This window comes from Salmo salar, chromosome ssa13 (genome assembly GCF_905237065.1).
Source record: "Salmo salar chromosome ssa13, Ssal_v3.1, whole genome shotgun sequence".
In the NCBI taxonomy this organism is placed as follows: Eukaryota; Metazoa; Chordata; class Actinopteri; order Salmoniformes; family Salmonidae; genus Salmo; species Salmo salar.
Window position 1 is genome coordinate 11071072 of NC_059454.1, and position 23191 is coordinate 11094262.

Here is a 23191-nt window from a genome sequence, read left to right on the forward strand (position 1 = left end):
TGGCGCTCCGGTACCGCTTACCGTGCGGTAGCAGAGAGAACAGTCTATAAGTAAGTGGAGTCTTTGACAATTTGGGCCTTCCTCTGACACCGCCTAGTATATAGGTCCTGGATGGCAGGAAGCTTGGCCCCAGTGATGTACTGGGCCGTTCGCACTACCCTCTGTAGCGCCTTACGGTCGGATTCAAAGCAGTTGCTATACCAGGCGATGATGCAACCGGTCAGGATGCTCTCGATGGTGCAGCTGCAGAACTTTTTGAGGATCTGGGGACCCATGCCAATAATTTTAGGGCCAAGACAGCCCTCTTCACCACTGTCATGGTGTGTTTGGACCATGATAGTGTGTAGGTGATGTGGACACCAAGGAACTTGAAACTCTCGACTCTTTCCACTACAGCCCTGTCTGTGAATGTGGGTGTGTTCGTCCCTCCTTTTCCTGTAGTCCACGATCAGCTCCTTTGTCTTGCTCACTGTCAGGTCTCTGATCTTGTTCAGCCACAACTCGGTGAAACATCAAATATTATAGTTCTTAATCTCCAGTTGGTAGGATAGTCTCGGATAGATCTCCACCCCCTGTATTTCCGTCTTTTCATGCGAATGATGGGGATTTGGGCCTGGTCTCGGAGAAGCAGTATATCCTTCGCGCCAGACTCCTTAAAGAAAAAATCTTTGTCCAGTTCGAGGTGAGCAATCGCTGTTCTGATATCCAGAAGCTCATTTAGGTCATAAGAGACGGTAGCAGCAACATTATGTACAAAATAAGTTACAAACAATGCGAAAAAACACACTCTCTTTCTCTATCATGTAGCTTTCTCTTCTTGATTTTCTTCATCTCCCTCCCCCTTCTTCTTGACTCTTTATAGTCTCAGTATAACACATCTACTTACAGACATTCCTGCTAGGATGAGGATGGTAACAGAGAAAATTAAAACGGCTCAGTACTGTCCACTTGACAGTAACACAATGAGTCTTTTCTTTCAATACAGAAGCTGCTTGCCAGCGTGGGCCCTCCATATGCAAACCAGACTGGAGAACGAGGAACTTCACCTGTGTGATACAGATATACCTAATTACTCATGCAATTATGTGTGTGGCTGCCTGTATATATATCAAGTAACGCCAAAGGTGATTCTTCCCTTGTCAACTTTGGGATCACAGAAGACGGAACGTGGGCTGGTTGAGAAACACCAGGGGTAATCTTGGACACCTATGATCTCTGATCTCCTTCTTTATGGGATATTGAAAGCCCTTCGGTTGTATATCTATAATTCTACAGTAGCAGTCAAAAGTTTGGACACACCTACTCATTCAAAGGTTTTTCTTTATTTTTACTATTTTCTATATTGTAGAATAATAGTGAAGACATCAAAACAATGAAATAACACATATGGAATCCTGTAGTAACCAAAAAAGTGTTAAACAAATCAAAATATATTTTATATTTTGGATTCTTCAAAGTAGCCTTTGCCTTGATGACAGCTTTGCACAGAACAGGCAGTGGCTCGGGTGGTTGTTGTCAACCACCCAAGCCAAGACAATGCAGGAGTGCCTTCGGGACAAGTCTCTGAATGTCCTTGAGTGTTCCAGCCAGAGTCTGGACTTGAACCCGATCGAACATCTCTGGAGAGACGTGAAAATAGCTGTGCAGCGACGCTCCCCATCCAACCTGACAGAGCTTGAGAGGATCTGCAGAGAAGAATGGGAAAAACTCCCCAAATACAGGCGTGCCAAGCTTGTAGCGTCACACCCAAGAAGACGTGAGGCTGTAATCGCTGCCAAAGGTGCTTCAACAAAGTACTGAGTAAAGGGTCTGAATGCTTATGTAATTGTGATATTATTATTTTTTTTTCAAATATAAATGAGCAAAAATTTCTAATAACCTGTTTTTGCTTTGTCATTATGGGGTATTGTGATGTTATTATGTGGTATTGTGATGTCATTATGGGGTATTGTGATGTCATTATACGGTATTGTGATGTCATTATGGGGTATTGTGATGTCATTACGGGGTATTGTGATGTCATTATGGGGTATTGTGATGTCATTGTGGGGTATTGTGATGTCATTATAGGGTGTTGTGATGTCATTATGGGGTATTGTGTGTATTCAGGGAACAAAACAATTTAATCAATTTTAGAATAAAGCTGCAACGTAATAAAATGTGGAAAAAATCAAGGGGTCTAAATACTTTTCGAAGGCAGTGTATTGATTTCAAAAGAACTTCAGTGATAGATGATGGAATAGTAATAATTCTCACAGAGTCCCATCTGTGCGGTCACTGGGGTTTTGACTTCTTGTGACTGGGCTGGGGTGATCACAGCATAATCTGAGGTGTAGTCACATGACAACATGGTCACCTTGCATAACATCCTAGACCAAAGAAAAGTTTCCAGGCAGTTTTTAACATTAAAATAATCATGTCTTATTTATCATCCCATTGGTAGCATATACTGTAAGTTCAAACTACAGGAGAACAACATTAATAGTCTTTAATAGTCTGTCAATGCAACATTAATAGTCTTTTTTTACGTCACATTCAATATTTATTTCATATAGCCACACAAGTGTTTAAACGCTTGAAGATTCTTAGCCTTCGTTACAAAAAGAAAAGTTAACCACACCTTCGCATAAGCACAAAATATTTCAAAGTCAGATTTTTACACAGAGTGAAACATGGTAGAGAATAGCACTCTGAAACACTCTGCTGCACTAATTTCACATGTTGTCCACTGACCATTAATATAATCGACTTGGATAACATTAGTGAAACAGCAGAGATCAATGAGAGAGTTAATAATGGCTTCAAAGCTATCAGTGTTGTTCCCGTTTCGTACCCCCCCTCCTCCCCCCTCCTCTAACCCCTTACATTACACCACCACATTAACACACAGTGTGTAGCAGCTGCAAGTGGAAAGTTAAGACTTGCAACATATGTTTTCTGAAAACCAGAAAGAAGAAGAAGAACCTTTTTTTTATATATATATATTTTGGGGCGGGCTCATTTGGGTGAGAAGTTGTAACAAAAATAGCCAGACGGAAGAGACAGTTCTGCCAGGAAAGAGACATTTATGAGTATGTTAGATGAGCGCACAATAATAGTGTGAGTGAGAAGTATACATGGGGGTTAAAGAGACTGAGAGAGAGAGAGAGAGAGAGAGAGAGAGAGAGAGAGAGAGAGAGAGAGACAGAATGTTTCTATATTATCTACCTCACTTGCTTTGGCAATGTTAACATATGTTTCCCATGCCAATAAAGCCCCTTGAATTGAATTGAATTGAATTGAGAGAGAGAGAGGGAGAGAGAGACAGAGAGAGAGAGAGAGGGAGAGAGACAGAGAGAGAGAGAGGGAGGGAGAGAGAGAGGGAGACAGAGAGAGAAGGAGAGCGATAGGGGGAGAGAGGGAGAGAGGGAGAGAGAGAGGGAGAGATATATGGAGAGAGAGGGAGAGAGAGGGAGAGAGCTATGGAGAGAGAGGGAGAGAGAGTGAGAGAGAGAGAAAGAGAGGGAGAGAGAGGGAGAGAGATGGAGAAAGAGGGAGAGAGAGAGAGGGAGAGGGAGGTAGAGAGAGTGAGAGAGAGAGAGAGAGAGAGAAAGAGAGAGAGAGAGAGAGAGAGAGAGAGAGAGAGAGAGAGGGAGAGAGTGAGGAAGAGAGAGAGAGAGATGGAGAAAGAGGGAGAGCGAGGGAGATAGATATGGAGAGAGAGGGAGAGAGAGAGAGGGAGAGAGAGAGAGGGAGAGAAATATGGAGAGAGATGGAGAAAGAAAGAGATAAATAAAGTAGGTATTGCAGCAGAATTACTCCCCCTGCGTGGCCTTCAGAGACAACAGCAATACTGGGAAGTCAGTGTGGAAAACATTCTTTATCAGCTGGAGGAGGATTCAATATTTATCACAATGCTGTTATCTAGTTAGTCACTATCAAGGTTATTCCATTGAAATTAATAAAGCCCACTAGCTAGAACCATGAGGACAACAGTCAGATGGAAGACGTTCTGTCCAAGTCTTTGGCACTGGCTGCCCCTCTGTTCCAGTCCCCGTGAGGGCGTCATCTCTATTGCAGTCAGGGTGGAACACAGCTGAGAGAGGTCCTCCTGGGGACCACGATGCCTTGTTCCTCTTTCTTACATCGAACTTAACATGGATGAGGGAAGAGGCACAACAACAGAAAAGGGGTTTAGCTGTCAATGGGTTTTCTTGTTTTTCTACCCCATCCTCTCTCTCGCTCTCTCTCTCTTTTCTGAAGTGAGGGACATTTCCTGTGAAAGTGACACAATCTATTGACACTTATGCCAACTCACAGCCTTTTCTCTTCAGAGGTCTTGAAAACCTTTAATTATGGTTTTAAATTTGTCAAAATGAAACTAATTGCTCTTGCTCTATTTGCTTTATATTTTTTACATTTTGTCAGGAAATGCAGCCTCTCTCTCTCTCTCTCTCTCTCTCTCTCTCTCTCTCTCTCTCTCTCTCTCTCTCTCTCTCTCAATTCGCTTTATTTGCATGACATAACAATGTACATATTGCCGAAGCTTATTTTGGATATTTACAATATAAAAATAAATAAAATGAGAATCAGAATTGTCAACGGAACAACAGTAACAAAAATAACCAAGGGTCAAAATAACCATACATTCAACAATAACAATAAGCACACAGTAGAGTACATGTGCAGGTTGATTGGTCTGTCAGACTCTGTCCCTCATCTTATGGCAGGCAGCAATGTAGTGCGCTGCCAACCCACAGCTCTCTGCGTCCTCCCCCAACAGGACGGATAGCCTATCCTCATCAGAGAGGTCTTTGAAACCTTGAATAAGGGTTTCAAATTTGGGGAAATGACACTCTCTAATTGTTTTATATTTTTGACATTTTGTCAGGAAATGCAGCTCCGTCTCAGGTTCTGCTGTGGTGCAGTGGTTGCACAGCCTTTCCTCTACAGGGAGCCAGGTTTTCCTGTGTCTACCCTTCTCAATGGCAAGGCTGTGCTCACTGAGACTGTACTTTGTCAAGGTTTTTCTAAGGTTTTGATCAGTAAGCATGGTCAAATATTTAGCCATAGTGTACTGTCGATTTAGGGCCAGATAGCACTGCATTTTGCTTTGTGTTTGTGCTTGTGTTTCCCGATAAGCAATGTAGTTTTGTTTTGACTGTGTTGTAATTTGGTTTATTCTGATTGATTGAATGTTCTGGTCCTGAGGCTTCAGTGTGTTAGTAGAACAGGTTTGTGAATTCAGCCCCAAGACCAGCTGGATGAGGGGACTCTTTTCTTTGTTCAGCTCTTGGCATTGCAGGGCTTGGTAATGATATGAGAGGGGGTCACTGTATTTTAGATGTTTCCAAAACTTAATTGCTCTTTTTTCAGTTTTTATTATTAGTGGATATTGGCCTAATTCTGCCCTGCATGCATTGTTTGTAGTTTTCCTCTGGACATGTATGAGAATCTTACAGAACTCTGCATGCAGGGTTTCAATGAGGTGTTTGTCCCATTTGATGAAATCTTGTTTTGCAAGTGGACCCCACACCTCGCTGCCATAAAGTGCAATTGGTTCAATGACATATTCAATTAGTTTTAGCCAAATTTTAATAGGTATTTCAATTTGAATTTGCTTTTTAATGGTGTAGAATGCCCTGCGTGCTTTCTCTCTCAGTTCATTCACTGCCTCATTAAGGTGTCCAGTTGAGCTTATTTTTAAACCTAAGTAATTGTACAGTACTCTATATATTTTGTACCAATTGAGAACTTTGGTCTAATTCCCTGAGATCTGGATCTTCTCTGGAAAATCATTCTTTTAGTCTTTTTGGGGTTTACTGCCAGGGCCCAGGTCTGGCAGTGTACTGCTCTAGTAGGTCCAGGCTCTGCTGTAGGCCATGTGCTGTGGGTAACAGCAGGCATAGGTCATCTGCGAAGAGCAGGCATTTAACTTCTGAATTGTGGAGACTAACACCAGGGGCTGAGGATTTTTCTAGAATAGTGGCTAATTCGTTAATATAAATATTAAAGAGTGCAGGGCTGAGATTGCAACCCTGGCGAAGGCCCCGCCCCTGGTTAAAGAATTCTGTTATTTTCTTGCCAATTTTAATGTTGCACGTATTGCCAGTATACATTGATTTAATTATGTCATATGTTTTACCCTCTACACCACTTTCAATAACTTTGTAGAACAGTCCTGTATGCCAAATCGAATCAAATGCTTTTTGGAAGTGTCACGTCCTGACCCTTGTAAGATGTCATTTTCTATAGTAGAGTAGGTCAGGGTGTGACGGGGTGTTTTTGGGTGGTTTTCTGGTTATCTGTTTCTATGTGGGTTTCTATTTCTATGTTGGGGTTGTTGGGATGATCTCCAATTAGAGGCAGCTGGTTCTCTTTGTCTCTAATTGGAGATCATATTTATGTAGGGGGTTTTTCCACTTGTGTTTGTTAATTTGTGAGTAGTGTGTATTCTCTCTGCGTCAAGGTTTTGTTGTTTTGTTATTTCAAGTATTTGGTGTATTGCAACGTTTCATGATAATAATAAATATGTGGAACTACAAACACGCTGCGTCTTGTTCCGATCCTTTAAACAGCCGTGACAGGAAGTCGATAAAGCAAGCGTATATTTTGGTATTATTTTGGTGGATATGTTTATCTATCAGGGTGTGTAAGGTGTAAATATGATCAGTTGTGCGATGTTTTGGTATAAATCCAATTTGGCTTTTACTCAAGACATTGTGCTTATTAAGGAAGTTTAGAACTCTTACATTGATAATGCTACAGAAAACCTTCCCCAGGTTACTGTTCACACAAATGCCTCTGTAATTGTTAGGGTCAAATTTGTCTCCGTTTTTAAGGATTGGGGTTATGAGTCCTTGATTCCAGATGTCAGGGAAATAACCTACACTCAGGATCAAATTAAACAGTTTTAATATAGCTAATTGAAATTTTGCACTAGTGAGTTTGAGCATCTCATTTAGGATGCCATCAGGTCCGCATGCTTTTTTAAATTTGAGAGTCTGAAATTTCGTATAGAGGTCCTGGTCAGTAATTGGGGAGTCCAATGGATTTTGATTGTCCTTTATAGCTTTTTCTAATCCATTCAACTTCTCAGGAATTTGGCGTTGTTCTGCGTTTGTGTCAGTTTGAACAGTGTTGTAGAGTGTTTTAAAATGGGTTGTCCATGTGTCACCATTTTGTATCGCTAATTCCTCTTGTTTCGATTTTTTTCGTTTTTTTCCAATTTTGCTAGAAGTTGTTTGTGTTTTTGGACTCCTCAATTAGTATCAGCTGCTTGCTGTTGTACTGTGCTTTTCTGGTTCTGAGTGTACGTTTATTGAGTTTTAAAGTCTCACAGTAATCTCTCTCTCTTCCTCTCTCTCTGTCTCAGCTTCTCTCTCTCTCTCTCTTTCTCTCTCCCTGTCTCAGCTTCTCTCTCTCTCTCTCTCTCTCTCTCTCTCTCTCTCTCTCTCTCTCTCTCTCTCTCTCTCTCTCTCTCTCTCTCTCGCTTTCTATGTCTCCTGTCTCTCCCTCCCTCTATCCATCCTTACCCTCTGTGTCTGTGTCTGTGTCTGTGTCCAGCCCAGTCCTCTTGGATCTCTGGCTGCTCTCAGACTCAGACAGACTGCCTTCCACTTCCTGGTGGTCTGATCTGCTCCCTGACTGTAAATGTCAAACAATGACATGACACTAACTGTAAAATGACCTCAGATCAGTTACATTTTATACACTGTGAACATATGGGAAGAACAAACAATGACATGACACTAACTGTAAATGACCTCAGATCAGTTACATTTTATACACTGTGAACATATAGGAAGAGTAGATGCTTGCCTTGCCGTTGGAGAAAAGTTGCTTCTGCAATCCAGAATTCAGAGCCTCAAGGAGCACCACTGTAATTACAGAGAAACATCAATGAACATACTAACACAGGTATGGACACAGCTGTACATGCCCTTGTACATGAACACGTAGCCTTGTCACGCTGTCCTGTACCTGGGCGCAATGAGATGGTCAGAACAGGGACTTTCCTGTCCTCAGAGTCCTTTCCTGTCTTTTGATCTACTTTCCCCTCAGCTTCCTCCTTCTCTGGCTGCTCTTCCTCCTGTGGATGGGGTTAGACATATCACATGACTAAATCACGTGTGTGTGTGTGTGTGTGTGTGTGTGTGTGTGTGTGTGTGTGTGTGTGTGTGTGTGTGTGTGTGTGTGTGTGTGTGTGTGTGTGGTATGTCTATTTCACATGCTAATTGATATACACTACCGTTCAAAAGTTTGTGGTCACTTAGAAATGTCCTTGTTTTTGAAAGAAAAGCACGTTTTTGTCCATTAAACTAACATCAAATTGATCAGAAATACAGTGTAAACATTGCTAATGTTGTAAATGACTATTGTAGCTGGAAAAGGCAGATTATTTATGGAATATCTACATAGGCGTACAGAGGCCCATTAACAGCAAACATCACTCCTGTGTTCCAGTGGCACGTTGTGTTAGCTAATCCAAGTTTATCATTTTAAAAGGCTAGTTGATCATTAGAAAACCCTTTTGCAATTCTGTTAGCATAGCTGAAAACTGATGTTCTGATTAAAGAAGCAATAAAACTGGCCTCCCACAACGTGCCATTGGAACACAGGAGTGATGGTTGCTGTTAATGGGCCTCTGTACGCCTATGTAGATATTCCATAAATAATCTGCCGTTTCCAGACCCAAAACTTTTGAACGGTAGTGTATGTAGGATCAAGTAGAGCACCTTAAGGTTGTGGTTGTTGGGGCTTTGACTCTGTTGGCTGGTGGGACGTGTAGAAGAGGAGGATGAAGGAAGAGCAGGTGTGGAGGGGGGACAGGCCTGGCTCTGTGGCGAGGAGTCTGTCCTGGTGGTCCTGTTAGATGTCTCCCCTTCTATGTACACGTCCTGTAGCGTGGGGCTGGCCTTGCTGTCCTGTGGTGACTTAATGCTTTTGGACCTCCCAGGATCAGACAGGTCCAGAGGAGAGTCAGCCTCTTTCAGACTCTCCCCGAACACCATCTCTGCCTGCACCACTGCCTGGCTCCACGAGTGTGGCGCCACCCGCCTGTCACGGTCCTGTACCCATGCTGTTGGTCTCTCCCCGTGCTCAGTGGACAGACTCCTGGTCAGGCTGGCCTGGGGAGGGTGGCTGGGCTTGAGCCAGGCCTTCCCAAGGCTGCTGTTCTGCTGGACGTAGGTCTGTAGATTAGGGAAGCGTGGTAGGTTGAGGTTATGTTTGGATTGGGACACCAAGCCGTCGTCCACAGAGGTGGCCACGGTGACCCAGTCGGAGTGCTCCGGCAGGGGCCAGGGGAGGGAGAGACGAGCACTTTTGATGGGGCGCGGCCAGTAAGGGACCGGAGCATGGACCAGGTGACGGCTGTGCTTCTCATCTCCAGGTAGAGAGGAAGAGGTGGATAAGGAGGATGAGAAGGAGGATGAAGAGGAGAGAGGCCTGTCTTTCTGGACAAGTAGGGGGTGTGGAATGGTGGGAGCGACAGGGGAGCACTGCTGACCAACCATCTCCACACTATTGGCTCTAAGAGAGGGATGGGGGAAGAGGAGAAAGAGGAGAAAGAGGGGGACATTTTGAATGTGAATGTGTTTCCCTTTTCTTTCTTTGCTGTTATTACCTCACTTGCTCACCTCTTCTGCCCAGTGTTCCCTCTGGCTGTACTGTGCTCTGGCCTCAATGCTTGTGGGATGGGAGTGGACATGGATAGGGGCTTATGAGATTCCTTTGTGAGATAAAAAGAGAGATGGTGGCTGAGAGAGGACAAGGACATTTTGACCTGTGATATATTCCTAGATATTTTTAGTTAACGATTTGTTATAGACAAACAAAATATGCTTACATAGGATTGTTTTCCGTTCAATCCCCTCACATCTCTGCGTTCAGGTAGTGTATCTGTTTTGTCGTAAAGGCAAGAAGAGAATATATCCTGATGATTATACTGGTGATGATGATGAGTCATCATTAAATGACTGTAAATCATTTTTGGTTCATGACGAAAAGTGTTTTCTTTACTCTCACCGTCAACTCTAAAAGAGAGGCTGTGGTCTGTCTCAGTCTTCACTATGGACAGCCCTGCAGTGGCGCCCTCTGATGGCTGGTTAATAGACCTGATGGCTGTGAGGATGTGTGGCATAGCAGAAGGTGAAAGGTCAGCCGACTGTCTGACCTCTGGAGTTGCATTCTGGGAGGAGGAATGTCCATTCTGACCTCTGAAACGACAAGCATGTTACACTCAAGCAACACTCAAGACAGGAACACAGACTCACATGTTGTAAAACATACAGAACTTACTCTAGTGCCACTCTCAGATGCCTGACTTCCTCTCGCAGCCTCTGGTTCTCCTTTTTCATCGTGTTCATCTCTCCAGCTACAAAATACAAAATACTGAAAATAATCCCCAGACCATGGCTAATGTTAAAACACTGCACTGTAGCTACAAAACAGGGAGCCTAATTGGATCTTTACACAATGCTAGAGAGGCATGTGGAGAAGGGGACTTCAGAGTGCCAATTACAGGGGCCACAGGGGGGTCTCATGACACCCTAAAATGTGACATGAGTCCTCCTAAATGCAATGGGGGACGGGGGGTTCTCTAATTTGTGCAACAACAAAAAAAGTTGTTTGATTGTCAAACACCAGATAGGTGCAGTTTTACAGGGTCAGCCATAGTAGTACAGCATTGTTGGAGAGAACAAGGGTTAAGTGCCTTGCTCAAGGACAGACTTTTCACCTTGTCTGCTCAGGTATTTGAATCAGCTACCAGCCCAACGTCCTAACCACTAGGCAATTTGCAATTTGTACAGTGGTAAAGATGAATATGAATGCTTATTTCCGAATTAAACGAACATCCCCACCTCTGTGTCATGGTTTAAACAATTGTTTTTCCACATATGGCTGCACTTATCATCCCGGGACAGTCTCTTTTCAGATGTACCAACTTTTCTTTCTACAAAAAAAGGTGTTTTTTTTCAGAAAGACATCAATTAATTCAGGCTACAAGAATGTAGACCCAATGACAATTGCCAAATGTCATTACACTTTTGGGAATTTTGTAACATTTGTCTCTTTCCAATCATCAACTGGTGTTAGTCCACAGTGCTTTGTTTGGATACTGGAATTATTTTGGATCGGATGAACATACGCAGGTAGTCTCCTTTTTTGAAGTGATTTGGTTGACGTCATGATTGGTTTTGATCATGCCAAATTGAAAGGTCATTAAAATAAATAAAAAAATACAAAAAATAAAAATAAATAATAAATAAATAAATAAACTAATAAATAAAAAAATTATAAATACAATTAAAAAAATTAAAATAAAAAAATAAAAAAATCTATAAAATAATTAATTCATTCATTCATTCATTCATTAATAAACTAATAAATAAATAAGAAATAAAATAAGAAATTAATAAATAAATAAATATGCCGTTAAATGACACCTTTACTATTAGAAGCTTCATAAACATTTTGGGTGACATGGGAGGTCCCTTCAAAAAATAACAGATTCCCAGAATGTCACAGTATAATTGGCACTCTAAATGTGGTTGATGTGATGTGTTAGCTGTTAGCTACCCAGGATGGAGATGTGCTGTAGGCTCTGGATCTGAGAGGTCTCATACTCCTGCTGCCGGCGCTTGGCCACATCCTGAGTCACAGTACACCTGTCACACAGCCCCGCCCTCAACCTAAAGCACAGAGGTCGGCGGGGGTCAAACACTGACAAACATTGAGCTAGAGGCAGACTGGTGTTAAAGTAACTGTCCAGTGAAATACTTGAGTGAAATACTTTTCTTATAAACAAAAAAATGAATTAAATATGTTAAAAAGCAGCTTTTCTGTGTTAGAAATGGTGTGGCCATACCCACGATAACAGAATGTTGTGGGAGCCTACCGGTCATTAAATATATTCATACGAGTAGACCGCTGATTGGCCAGCTCAGCCAATGAGGCAGGATGACATCATTCTCTCTTTGAGGATATATCCAATCAAATAAAATAAAATTGAATTTGTCACATGCACCGAATACCACACCATACTTACTATACCATACTTACTAGCCCTTTCTCAACAATGAAGAGTTAAAAATATAAATAAATAGCAAGCATTTTTTAAACGGTCTGTTTGAGATTTTTTTCAAGAACATTACTTGGGTATGGGTTAACAGAATATAAACTTTTAAACGTGATATTTTCACTGGACAGTTACTTTAAAACAGCATACACACAGATACACACACATTGGTGGCACCAAAAAATAATAGAACACTGTAATATACATGCCATTTAGCAGATGCTTTTATCAGTCATTCGTGCATACATTTTACATATGGGTGGTCCCGGGAATCCAACCCACTATTTTGCCATTACAAATGCCATGCTGAGCTACATAAAATACCCCAAACACAGACAGACACATTGCTACATGCCCATACAGTAGACACACACACACACACACACACACACACACACACACACACACACACACACACACACACACACGCACCTGTTTTCCAGTTGTTTGATGTTGTCTGTGAGCAACCTCTGCTGCTCTCTCAGCTGTTGGTTCCTGTTGAACAGCTCCTCCATTCTCTTTGTATCACTACTTAGACCATCACACCAAGAAGCGCTGTATCAATACGTCTCCCACACATCAACATATTACCCTTTAATGAATCAAATTAAAGTTTATTGGTCGCACACACAGATTTTGCAGATGTTATCACAGGTGTAACTGTCGTTTCTAGCTTCAACGGTGCAGTAATACGTAGCAATACACCACAATATACACATAATCCCCAAAAAGTAAAAAGAGAAAGGAATTAAGAAGTAACAGAACGAGCTATTATAACATTATTAAAGTAACCAGTGTTCCATGACTGTGTACATAGTGCAGCAGTCTCTAAAGTGCAGAGTAGAGTACTGGGAGGAGGCTGGCTAGTAGCAGTGACTAAGGTTCAGGGCTGGGTACTGGGAGGAGGCCGGCTAGTGGTGACTATTTAACAGTCTGATGGTCTGGAGATAGAAGCTATTTATTAGCTTTCGGTCCCAGCTTTGATGCACCTGTACCCGCCTTCTAGATGGTAGCAAAGGGAACAGGCCATGACTCGGGTGGCTGAGGTCCTTAATGATGTGATGTGGCCTTCCTGTAGATGTTCTGGAGGGCAGGCAGTGTGCCCCTGGTGATGCGTTGGGCTGACTGCCCTCTGGAGAGCCATGCGGTGGCTCCCGACAGAATGCTCTCGATGGTGTATCTGTAGAAGTTTGTGAGGGTCTTAGGGCCAAGCCAAATTTCTTCAGTCTCCTGGTCTTGAAGAGGCAATGTTGCGCCTTCTTCACCACACTGTTGGTTTGGAAGGACCATTTTAGGTCCTCAGTGATGTGCACGCCGAGGAACTTCAAGTTTTTAACCCTCTCCACTGCGATGATGTGGATGGGGGGGCGTGGCTCTCTCTGCCGTCTCCTGTAGTCCAAGATCAGCTCCTTTGTTTTGTTGACATTGAGGGAGAGGTTGTTTTCCTGGCACCACTCTGCAAGGGCCCTCACCTCCTCTCTGTAGTCTGTCTTGTCATTGTTGGTAATCAGGCCTACCACTGTTTTGTCATCAGCAAACTTGATGATTGAGTTAGAGACGTGTGTGGCCATGCAGCCATGGGTGAACAGGGAGTACAAGAGGGTGCTGATCACGCACCCCTGTGGGGCCCCCGTGTTGAGGATCAGTGTGACAGGGGTGTTGTTGCCTACCTTCACCACCTGGTATCACTACATCTTCCACATATCAATATATCACACTTTAGTAATGTGCTTTGAAATGGACATTTACTCACCAGCCCTTTTTATTGGTTAGCTCCTGCAATTTCTCTTGCCATTCTACAGAGCGAGAGAGGGAGAGAGAGAGAGAGAAAGAGAGTGAGAGAGAGAGCGAGCGAGAAAGAGAGAGAGAGAGAGAGAGAGAGAGAGATGGAGAGTGAGAGAGAGATAGAGAGAGATGGAGAGCGAGAGAGAGAGAGGGAAAGAGAGTGAGAGAGAGAGAGAGAGAGAGAGAAAGAGAGTGAGAGAGAGAGATGGAGAGCGAGAGAGATAGAGAGAGAGAGAGAGAGAGAGAGAGAGAGAGAGAGATTGTAGATGGATTGATAGATAGTTAGTTCATGTTAGAATATTAATTCTATAGTATTGTCTTGTGTGGTACCACGCTCATATCTCAGATCATCAGCAACACGGCAGAAGGATTGATCACTCACTTTGGACCTCTAGGTCATGGGACTCCCTCAGTTTGTGGAGGAGAATGTTGAAACCATCCAGAGCCATGGAAACACTGCTGTCACAGCTGACCTTTACACAGGACCCGTCTGTCTCAGCGGTCATCCACTACAGAAATGTCCTCAACTGGGGAAGAAAACCAACCATAGCATACTACTGTAGGTTCAGGTTTCCACAAGAGCATGCCAGAGCGCAGCAGACCTTAAGGCCTTAACTTCCACAAATAGGAGGCAAACTTATTCAGAGATATTGGAAATTATAACAACTTGGAAAATGATAACTATACATTTTTTAAGGTCTGCGCCAAAGACTATAAAATGTCTAGAGGAGAGGAGCAGTACAGTAGACTATAACATGTCCAGAGGAGTGGAGCAGTACAGTAGACTATAACATGTCTAGAGGAGCAGTACAGTAGACTATAACATGTCTAGAGGAGCAGTACAGTAGACTATAACATGTCTAGAGGAGAGGAGCAGTACAGTAGACTATAACATGTCTAGAGGAGAGGAGCAGTACAGTAGACTATAACATGTCTAGAGGAGAGGAGCAGTACAGTAGACTATAACATGTCTAGAGGAGCAGTACAGTAGACTATAACATGTCTAGAGGAGAGGAGCAGTACAGTAGACTATAACATGTCTAGAGGAGCAGTACAGTAGACTATAACATGTCTAGAGGAGCAGTACAGTAGACTATAACATGTCTAGAGGAGAGGAGCAGTACAGTAGACTATAACATGTCTAGAGGAGCAGTACAGTAGACTATAACATGTCTAGAGGAGCAGTACAGTAGACTATAACATGTCTAGAGGAGCAGTACAGTAGACTATAACATGTCTAGTGGAGAGGAGCAGTACAGTAGACTATAACATGTCTAGAGGAGCAGTACAGTAGACTATAACATGTCTAGTGGAGCAGTACAGTAGACTATAACATGTCTAGACGAGAGGAGCAGTACAGTAGACTATAACATGTCTAGAGGAGCAGTACAGTAGACCATAACAAGTCTAGAGGAGAGGAGCAGTACAGTAGACTATAACATGTCTAGAGGAGAGGAGCAGTACAGTAGACTATAACATGTCTAGAGGAGCAGTACAGTAGACTATAACATGTCTAGAGGAGCAGTACAGTAGACTATAACATGTCTAGAGGAGAGGAGCAGTACAGTAGACTATAACATGTCTAGAGGAGAGGAGCAGTACAGTAGACTATAACATGTCTAGAGGAGCAGTACAGTAGACTATAACATGTCTAGTGGAGAGGAGCAGTACAGTAGACTATAACATGTCTAGAGGAGCAGTACAGTAGACTATAACATTTCTAGAGGAGAGGAGCAGTACAGTAGACTATAACATGTCTAGACGAGAGGAGCAGTACAGTAGACTATAACATGTCCAGAGGAGCAGTACAGTAGACTATAACATGTCTAGATGAGAGGAGCAGTACAGTAGACTATAACATGTCTAGAGGAGCAGTACAGTAGACTATAACATGTCTAGAGGAGAGGAGCAGTACAGTAGATTATAACATGTCTAGATGAGAGGAGCAGTACAGTAGACTATAACATGTCTAGATGAGAGGAGCAGTACAGTAGACTATAACATGTCTAGAGGAGAGGAACAGTACAGTAGACTATAACATGTCTAGATGAGAGGAGCAGTACAGTAGACTATAACATGTCTAGAGGAGCAGTACAGTAGACTATAACATGTCTAGAGGAGCAGTACAGTAGACTATAACATGTCTAGAGAGGAGCAGTACAGTAGAATATAACATGTCTAGAGGAGCAGTACAGTAGACTATAACATGTCTAGAGGAGCAGTACAGTAGACTATAACATGTCTAGACGAGAGGAGCAGTACAGTAGACTATAACATGTCTAGACGAGAGGAGCAGTACAGTAGACTATAACATGTCTAGACGATAGGAGCAGTACAGTAGACTATAACATGTCTAGAGGAGCAGTACAGTAGACTATAACATGTCTAGAGGAGAGGAACAGTACAGTAGACTATAACATGTCTAGAGGAGCAGTACAGTAGACTATAACATGTCTAGATGAGAGGAGCAGTACAGTAGACTATAACATGTCTAGAGGAGCATTACAGTAGACTATAACATGTCTAGAGGAGCAGTACAGTAGACTATAACATGTCTAGAGGAGAGGAGCAGTACAGTAGAATATAACATGTCTAGAGGAGCAGTACAGTAGACTATAACATGTCTAGAGGAGCAGTACAGTAGACTATAACATGTCTAGACGAGAGGAGCAGTACAGTAGACCATAACATGTCTAGACGAGAGGAGCAGTACAGTAGACTATAACATGTCTAGACGAGAGGAGCAGTACAGTAGACTATAACATGTCTAGAGGAGCAGTACAGTAGACTATAACATGTCTAGAGGAGAGGAACAGTACAGTAGACTATAACATGTCTAGAGGAGCAGTACAGTAGACTATAACATGTCTGGAGGAGCAGTACAGTAGACTATAACATGTCTAGAGGAGCAGTACAGTAGACTATAACATGTCTAGAGGAGAGGAGCAGTACAGTAGACTATAACATGTCTAGATGAGAGGAGCAGTACAGTAGACTATAACATGTCTAGAGGAGCAGTACAGTAGACTATAACATGTCTAGACGAGAGGAGCAGTACAGTAGACTATAACATGTCCAGAGGAGCAGTACAGTAGACTATAACATGTCTAGAGGAGCAGTACAGTAGACCATAACATGTCTAGAGGAGCAGTACAGTAGACTATAACATGTCTAGACGAGAGGAGCAGTACAGTAGACCATAACATGTCTAGAGGAGAGGAGCAGTACAGTAGACTATAACATGTCTAGAGGAGAGGAGCAGTACAGTAGACTATAACATGTCTAGTGGAGAGGAGCAGTACAGTAGACTATAACATGTCTAGAGGAGTGGAGCAGTAGAGTAGACTATAACATGTCTACAGGAGCAGTACAGTAGACTATAACATGTCTAGAGGAGCAGTACAGTAGACTATAACATGTCTAGAGGAGCAGTACAGTAGACTATAACATGTCTAGAGGAGCAGTACAGTAGACTATAACATGTCTAGAGGAGCAGTACAGTAGACTATAACATGTCTAGAGGAGCAGTACAGTAGACTATAACATGTCTAGAGGAGAGGAGCAGTACAGTGGACTATAACATGTCCAGAGGAGCAGTACAGTAGACTATAACATGTCTAGAGGAGCAGTACAGTAGACCATAACATGTCTAGAGGAGCAGTACAGTAGACTATAACATGTCTAGACGAGAGGAGCAGTACAGTAGACCATAACATGTCTAGAGGAACAGTACAGTAGACTATAACATGTCTAGAGGAGAGGAGCAGTACAGTAGACTATAACATGTCCAAAGGAGTGGAGCAGTACAGTAGACTATAACATGTCTAGAGGAGCAGTACAGTAGACTATAACATGTCTAGAGGAGCAGTACAGTAGACTATAACATGTCTAGAGGAGCAGTACAGTAGACTATAACATGTCTAGACGAGAGGAGCAGTACAGTAGACTATAACATGTCCAGAGGAGCAGTACAGTAGACTATAACATGTCTAGAGGAGCAGTACAGTAGACCATAACATGTCTAGAGGAGCAGTACAGTAGACTATAACATGTCTAGACGAGAGGAGCAGTACAGTAGACCATAACATGTCTAGAGGAACAGTACAGTAGACTATAACATGTCTAGAGGAGAGGAGCAGTACAGTAGACTATAACATGTCTAGAGGAGAGGAGCAGTACAGTAGACTGTAACATGTCTAGTGGAGAGGAGCAGTACAGTAGACTATAACATGTCTAGAGGAGTGGAGCAGTAGAGTAGACTATAACATGTCTACAGGAGCAGTACAGTAGACTATAACATGTCTAGAGGAGCAGTACAGTAGACTATAACATGTCTAGAGGAGCAGTACAGTAGACTATAACATGTCTAGAGGAGCAGTACAGTAGACTATAACATGTCTAGAGGAGCAGTACAGTAGACTATAACATGTCTAGAGGAGCAGTACAGTAGACTATAACATGTCTAGAGGAGAGGAGCAGTACAGTAGACTATAACATGTCTAGATGAGAGGAGCAGTACAGTAGACTATAACATGTCTAGAGGAGCAGTACAGTAGACTATAACATGTCTAGACGAGAGGAGCAGTACAGTAGACTATAACATGTCCAGAGGAGCAGTACAGTAGACTATAACATGTCTAGAGGAGCAGTACAGTAGACCATAACATGTCTAGAGGAGCAGTACAGTAGACTATAACATGTCTAGACGAGAGGAGCAGTACAGTAGACCATAACATGTCTAGAGGAACAGTACAGTAGACTATAACATGTCTAGAGGAGAGGAGCAGTACAGTAGACTATAACATGTCTAGAGGAGAGGAGCAGTACAGTAGACTATAACATGTCTAGTGGAGAGGAGCAGTACAGTAGACTATAACATGTCTAGAGGAGTGGAGCAGTAGAGTAGACTATAACATGTCTACAGGAGCAGTACAGTAGACTATAACATGTCTAGAGGAGCAGTACAGTAGACTATAACATGTCTAGAGGAGCAGTACAGTAGACTATAACATGTCTAGAGGAGCAGTACAGTAGACTATAACATGTCTAGAGGAGCAGTACAGTAGACTATAACATGTCTAGAGGAGCAGTACAGTAGACTATAACATGTCTAGAGGAGAGGAGCAGTACAGTAGACTATAACATGTCCAGAGGAGCAGTACAGTAGACTATAACATGTCTAGAGGAGCAGTACAGTAGACCATAACATGTCTAGAGGAGCAGTACAGTAGACTATAACATGTCTAGACGAGAGGAGCAGTACAGTAGACCATAACATGTCTAGAGGAACAGTACAGTAGACTATAACATGTCTAGAGGAGAGGAGCAGTACAGTAGACTATAACATGTCCAAAGGAGTGGAGCAGTACAGTAGACTATAACATGTCTAGAGGAGCAGTACAGTAGACTATAACATGTCTAGAGGAGCAGTACAGTAGACTATAACATGTCTAGAGGAGCAGTACAGTAGACTATAACATGTCTAGAGGAGCAGTACAGTAGACTATAACATGTCTAGAGGAGAGGAGCAGTACAGTAGACTATAACATGTCTAGAGGAGCAGTACAGTAGACTATAACATGTCTAGAGGAGCAGTACAGTAGACTATAACATGTCTAGAGGAGTGGAGCAGTACAGTAGACTATAACATGTCTAGAGGAGCAGTACAGTAGACTATAACATGTCTAGAGGAGTGGAGCAGTACAGTAGACTATAACATGTCTAGAGGAGCAGTACAGTAGACTATAACATGTCCACTGGAGCAGTACAGTAGACTATAACATGTCCAGAGGAGTGGAGCAGTACCGTATGTTCTGTGAGGATCAATGCAGTTGACTTTTCCACGGACATTCACAGGGCTTGGTGAGCTGTTATTGAGATATTAATACGGGAACAACTCTGAAGTCACAGACATTAATATAATATTAAATATTTGTTTTGACTTAAGCCTTCTTCTCTATTTCATTATTCTTATTTGTCTTTGTGTGAATCCCAATAAGAAGGGGAGGGTGAGAGGGTGTGTCAACACACTCTAAACACCGTGAAGCATTCTTTGATCTGAGCTGTTCTCAAAAGCAGCATGTTGGGATACGTTGTCTTAACTGTCCCAAATGTTGTAGCAAAGCAAGAGAAGACCTGTCTTTCCAACGGTCTGCCTTTCCCTGCTCACAGAGTGTTGCTTAACAGGCTCTCAGTTCAAACTGTGTCATACACACACGTATTACATACATTTACATTGTAGACATATGAGATATAACACACACTAGGCTTTTGACAGATTGATCGAGGTGAAGGTCCATTTTCAGTTATCAATAATTTACCCCCCTTTTTTTTAAGAGTTCACAGATCAATAGACCTGGATTACTTATGTCCAAATCATTGTATCTGTGCTGTATCTGTCCTAGTGTCTACATGTATGTACACCTATAGAACAGAAATGGGTACTAGCTGTGTAGCTGTATATCTGTGTAGCTGTGTAGCTGTATAGCTGTATATCTGTGTATCTGTGTAGCTGTATATCTGTGTATCTGTGTAGCTGTATAGCTGTGTAGCTGTGTAGCTGTGTTGCTGTGTAGCTGTGTATCTGTATATCTGTGTAGCTGTATATCTGTGTAGCTGTGTAGCTGTATATTTTTGTAGCTGTGTAGCTGTGTAGCTGTGTAGTTGTGTAGCTGTATATCTGTGTAGCTGTATATCTTTGTAGCTGTGTAACTGTATAGCTGTATATCTGTGTAGTTGTGTAGTTGTGTAGCTGTGTAGCTGTATATCTGTGTAGCTGTGTAGCTGTATATCTGTGTAGCTGTGTAGCTGTATATCTGTGTAGCTGTGTAGCTGTGTAGCTGTATATCTGTGTAACTGTGTAGCTGTGTAGTTGTGTAGCTGTATATCTGTGTAGCTGTATATCTTTGTAGCTGTGTAACTGTATAGCTGTACAGTTGTGTAGTTGTGTAGTTGTGTAGCTGTATAGCTGTGTAGCTGTATATCTTTGTAGCTGTGTAACTGTATAGCTGTATAGCTGTATAGTTGTGAAGTTGTGTAGTTGTGTAGCTGTGTAGCTGTATATCTGTGTAGCTGTGTAGCTGTGTAGCTGTATATCTGTGTAACTGTGTAGCTGTGTAGTTGTGTAGCTGTATATCTGTGTAGCTGTATATCTTTGTAGCTGTGTAACTGTATAGCTGTACAGTTGTGTAGTTGTGTAGTTGTGTAGCTGTATATCTGTGTAGCTGTATATCTTTGTAGCTGTGTAACTGTATAGCTGTATAGCTGTATAGTTGTGAAGTTGTGTAATTGTGTAGCTGTATATCTTTGTAGCTGTGTAACTGTATAGTTGTGTAGCTGTATAGGTGTGTAGCTGTATAGCTGTGTAGCTGTGTAGCTGTATAGGTGTGTAGCTGTATAGCTGTGTGGGTGTATAGCTGTGTAGGTGTATAGCTGTATAGCTGTGTAGCTGTGTAGGTGTATAGCTGTGTAGCTGTATATCTGTGTAGCTGTGCACTGCATAACTATGTTTGAACAAGAAAATAGGAGATGCAGAGCTCAACACACTGAGAAAGGGGAAGGCTGTCGTATGAACGGGTACAGGGAGGTGGCTGAGGTATCTGTGACACACAATTAAAACCACAGTCTTATGCACACTGTGTGAATGAAGCCTGATCCATCACAGATTTGGAACATATTTGCCGAAATGAGACAATGACAGACAGATAGTCATGCTATGCAATGACAGACAGATAGTCATGCTATGCAATGACAGCAAGTGACAAGGCTACATTTTCTTTAGAAATAGACATATAGATTCAGTGATATGGTTCCTGCCGTTAAAAAAAGGGAAATCCAGGAATCGAAATACAACTGATTGGACATCCCGCCATTTCTTTGGTAAACAGTTGGGGGATGGGGAAGAGAAGTTGAACTACTCCTATATTTATCGACAGAGCTATCGATGTAAGGACTGCCCTCCGTTAGATCAGCATGAAAAGTTATACCAAGTTTTATCCACGTACAAATGGATGTAGCAATCCCAGATTGCCCCTTTAATCCTGCAATCCTGTACAACACGGTGTTGGGAAATAGACATAGGACCCAACAGTAGGTTATTGTCACAACATGTTAAATATCTGTGCTCTGTGAAAATGCACAGGCTACAGTACATAACTGTTCCCTTCCTGTTCTGTCACCTACTCTGCCCCCAAATCAACACACAGATTAATAGCTCACCGTTAATCCACAAACCATTATCCTATCATCTGACAAATTCAATGTGAACAAATGCACACTTCACTATACTGTTCTGTTATTCAGAAAAACGCAATGTGGTTCAATCAATGATCATACAAGACGCAGTCAGGAAGAAGATAACATTAACCATAAATATATACAACTGTAAATAATGCAACGGAATATCATCCTGTCCTTTACTATACAGACGAATCTTCATTTCCACCATTGTCTATGTATTCCCTGTTCTAATGAGGATTCAATGAGAAGGACGCTTAAGGAAACAGTTCTTTCCTGTATGCTAATGAATAGACTCTCCTGCCCAGCATGCCTCCTGGCACCGGCCCACCCAGCAACCCGTCCCAACTTTACAGGCCCCAGCTCCCCACCACACACTGTCAACAGGCACACTCACCGTTTCCAGGTCCCCACCGAAGACCCGTCACTCTGTCTGTCTGTCCTTCTGTCTGTCAATCACTTGCAGTCTCTCTTCTCCTCCTTAGCCCTGGAGAGCTGGTTGGTCAGTGCCAGAGATAGAGATGGATAGAGTAACAGAGAGAGAAAGAGAGAGAGAGAGAGAGAGAGAGAGAGAGAGGGAGGAAAAAGACGCAAGGGAAAGCCCCCCTCCCCATCTCCACCCCAGGGGAAACAGGTCTGAGCGGTTCTAGAGAACACAAACACGGATGCCCAGGCCAGTTCTCCCTGGATATTCCAGTTCTGCAGAAATCCAGCAAAAACCGGACCAACCAGATTTATTAACCTTTAGAGAGCAGACAGAAGCGATAGGTTAAGTCAAACACAACAATGCCATGCAATGAACTTTTCACTCTTACGTTTCAGACGTAAAAAGAGGCAGAGATAAAAAAAAATCATATTAAAACACACAAAATGACATGAATCAGGGTCTATAAACATTGAGTTATGATTGAGAAACTATAGAATACCACTAAATAAATAATGATTTGTGTTACTTTTTATACCCGTATCAAGTAATCTCTTGCTCAGAAGGTGAAAAAGGTATTTTCAGGTTTTAAAGACGAGTATGCTGATTGGGCATTTCTCCAAATGTTTTGGAATCATACCGGGTATTACTCTTTTATTTACAAATGGGGTGGAGTGTGGACAAAA

General features: G+C 42.4%; 1 protein-coding gene across 4 annotated transcripts; it reads right to left on the reverse strand.

The window, feature by feature from the left end:
* Positions 1-3628: 3628 nt before the first annotated feature.
* rbbp8l (retinoblastoma binding protein 8-like) lies at positions 3629-22711 on the reverse strand. 4 transcript variants are annotated; one of them, XM_014134435.2, is made up of 14 exons: positions 22479-22708; positions 14229-14373; positions 13815-13857; positions 12494-12592; positions 11563-11675; positions 10282-10357; positions 10009-10199; positions 9830-9882; positions 9621-9712; positions 8718-9513; positions 7963-8071; positions 7801-7859; positions 7515-7626; positions 3629-4130 (listed from the first exon to the last, which is right to left on the reverse strand). In XM_014134435.2, exons 2-14 carry the CDS (start codon positions 14350-14352, stop codon positions 4060-4062), a joined length of 1938 nt encoding a protein of 645 aa, XP_013989910.1. In that variant the 5' UTR covers positions 14353-14373; positions 22479-22708; the 3' UTR covers positions 3629-4059. The 4 variants fall into 4 exon arrangements, with proteins under 4 accessions (XP_013989910.1, XP_013989911.1, XP_013989913.1 ...); XM_014134436.2 differs by having other exon boundaries at positions 12494-12589; positions 22479-22707; XM_014134438.2 differs by having other exon boundaries at positions 12494-12653; positions 22479-22706.
* Between the last annotated feature and the right edge of the window lie 480 nt (positions 22712-23191).

Excerpts from the sequence above, each read along its gene's own strand:
- rbbp8l (XM_014134435.2), bottom strand. The coding sequence starts at position 14,352 with ATGACCGCTGAGACAGACGGGTCCTGTGTAAAGGTCAGCTGTGACAGC. Across the intron at positions 9,514-9,620 it reads GGGAACACTGGGCAGAAGAG|AGCCAATAGTGTGGAGATGG; the intron begins GTGAGCAAGTGA and ends TCCCTCTCTTAG. Across the intron at positions 7,860-7,962 it reads GACCATCTCATTGCGCCCAG|TGGTGCTCCTTGAGGCTCTG; the intron begins GTACAGGACAGC and ends CTGTAATTACAG.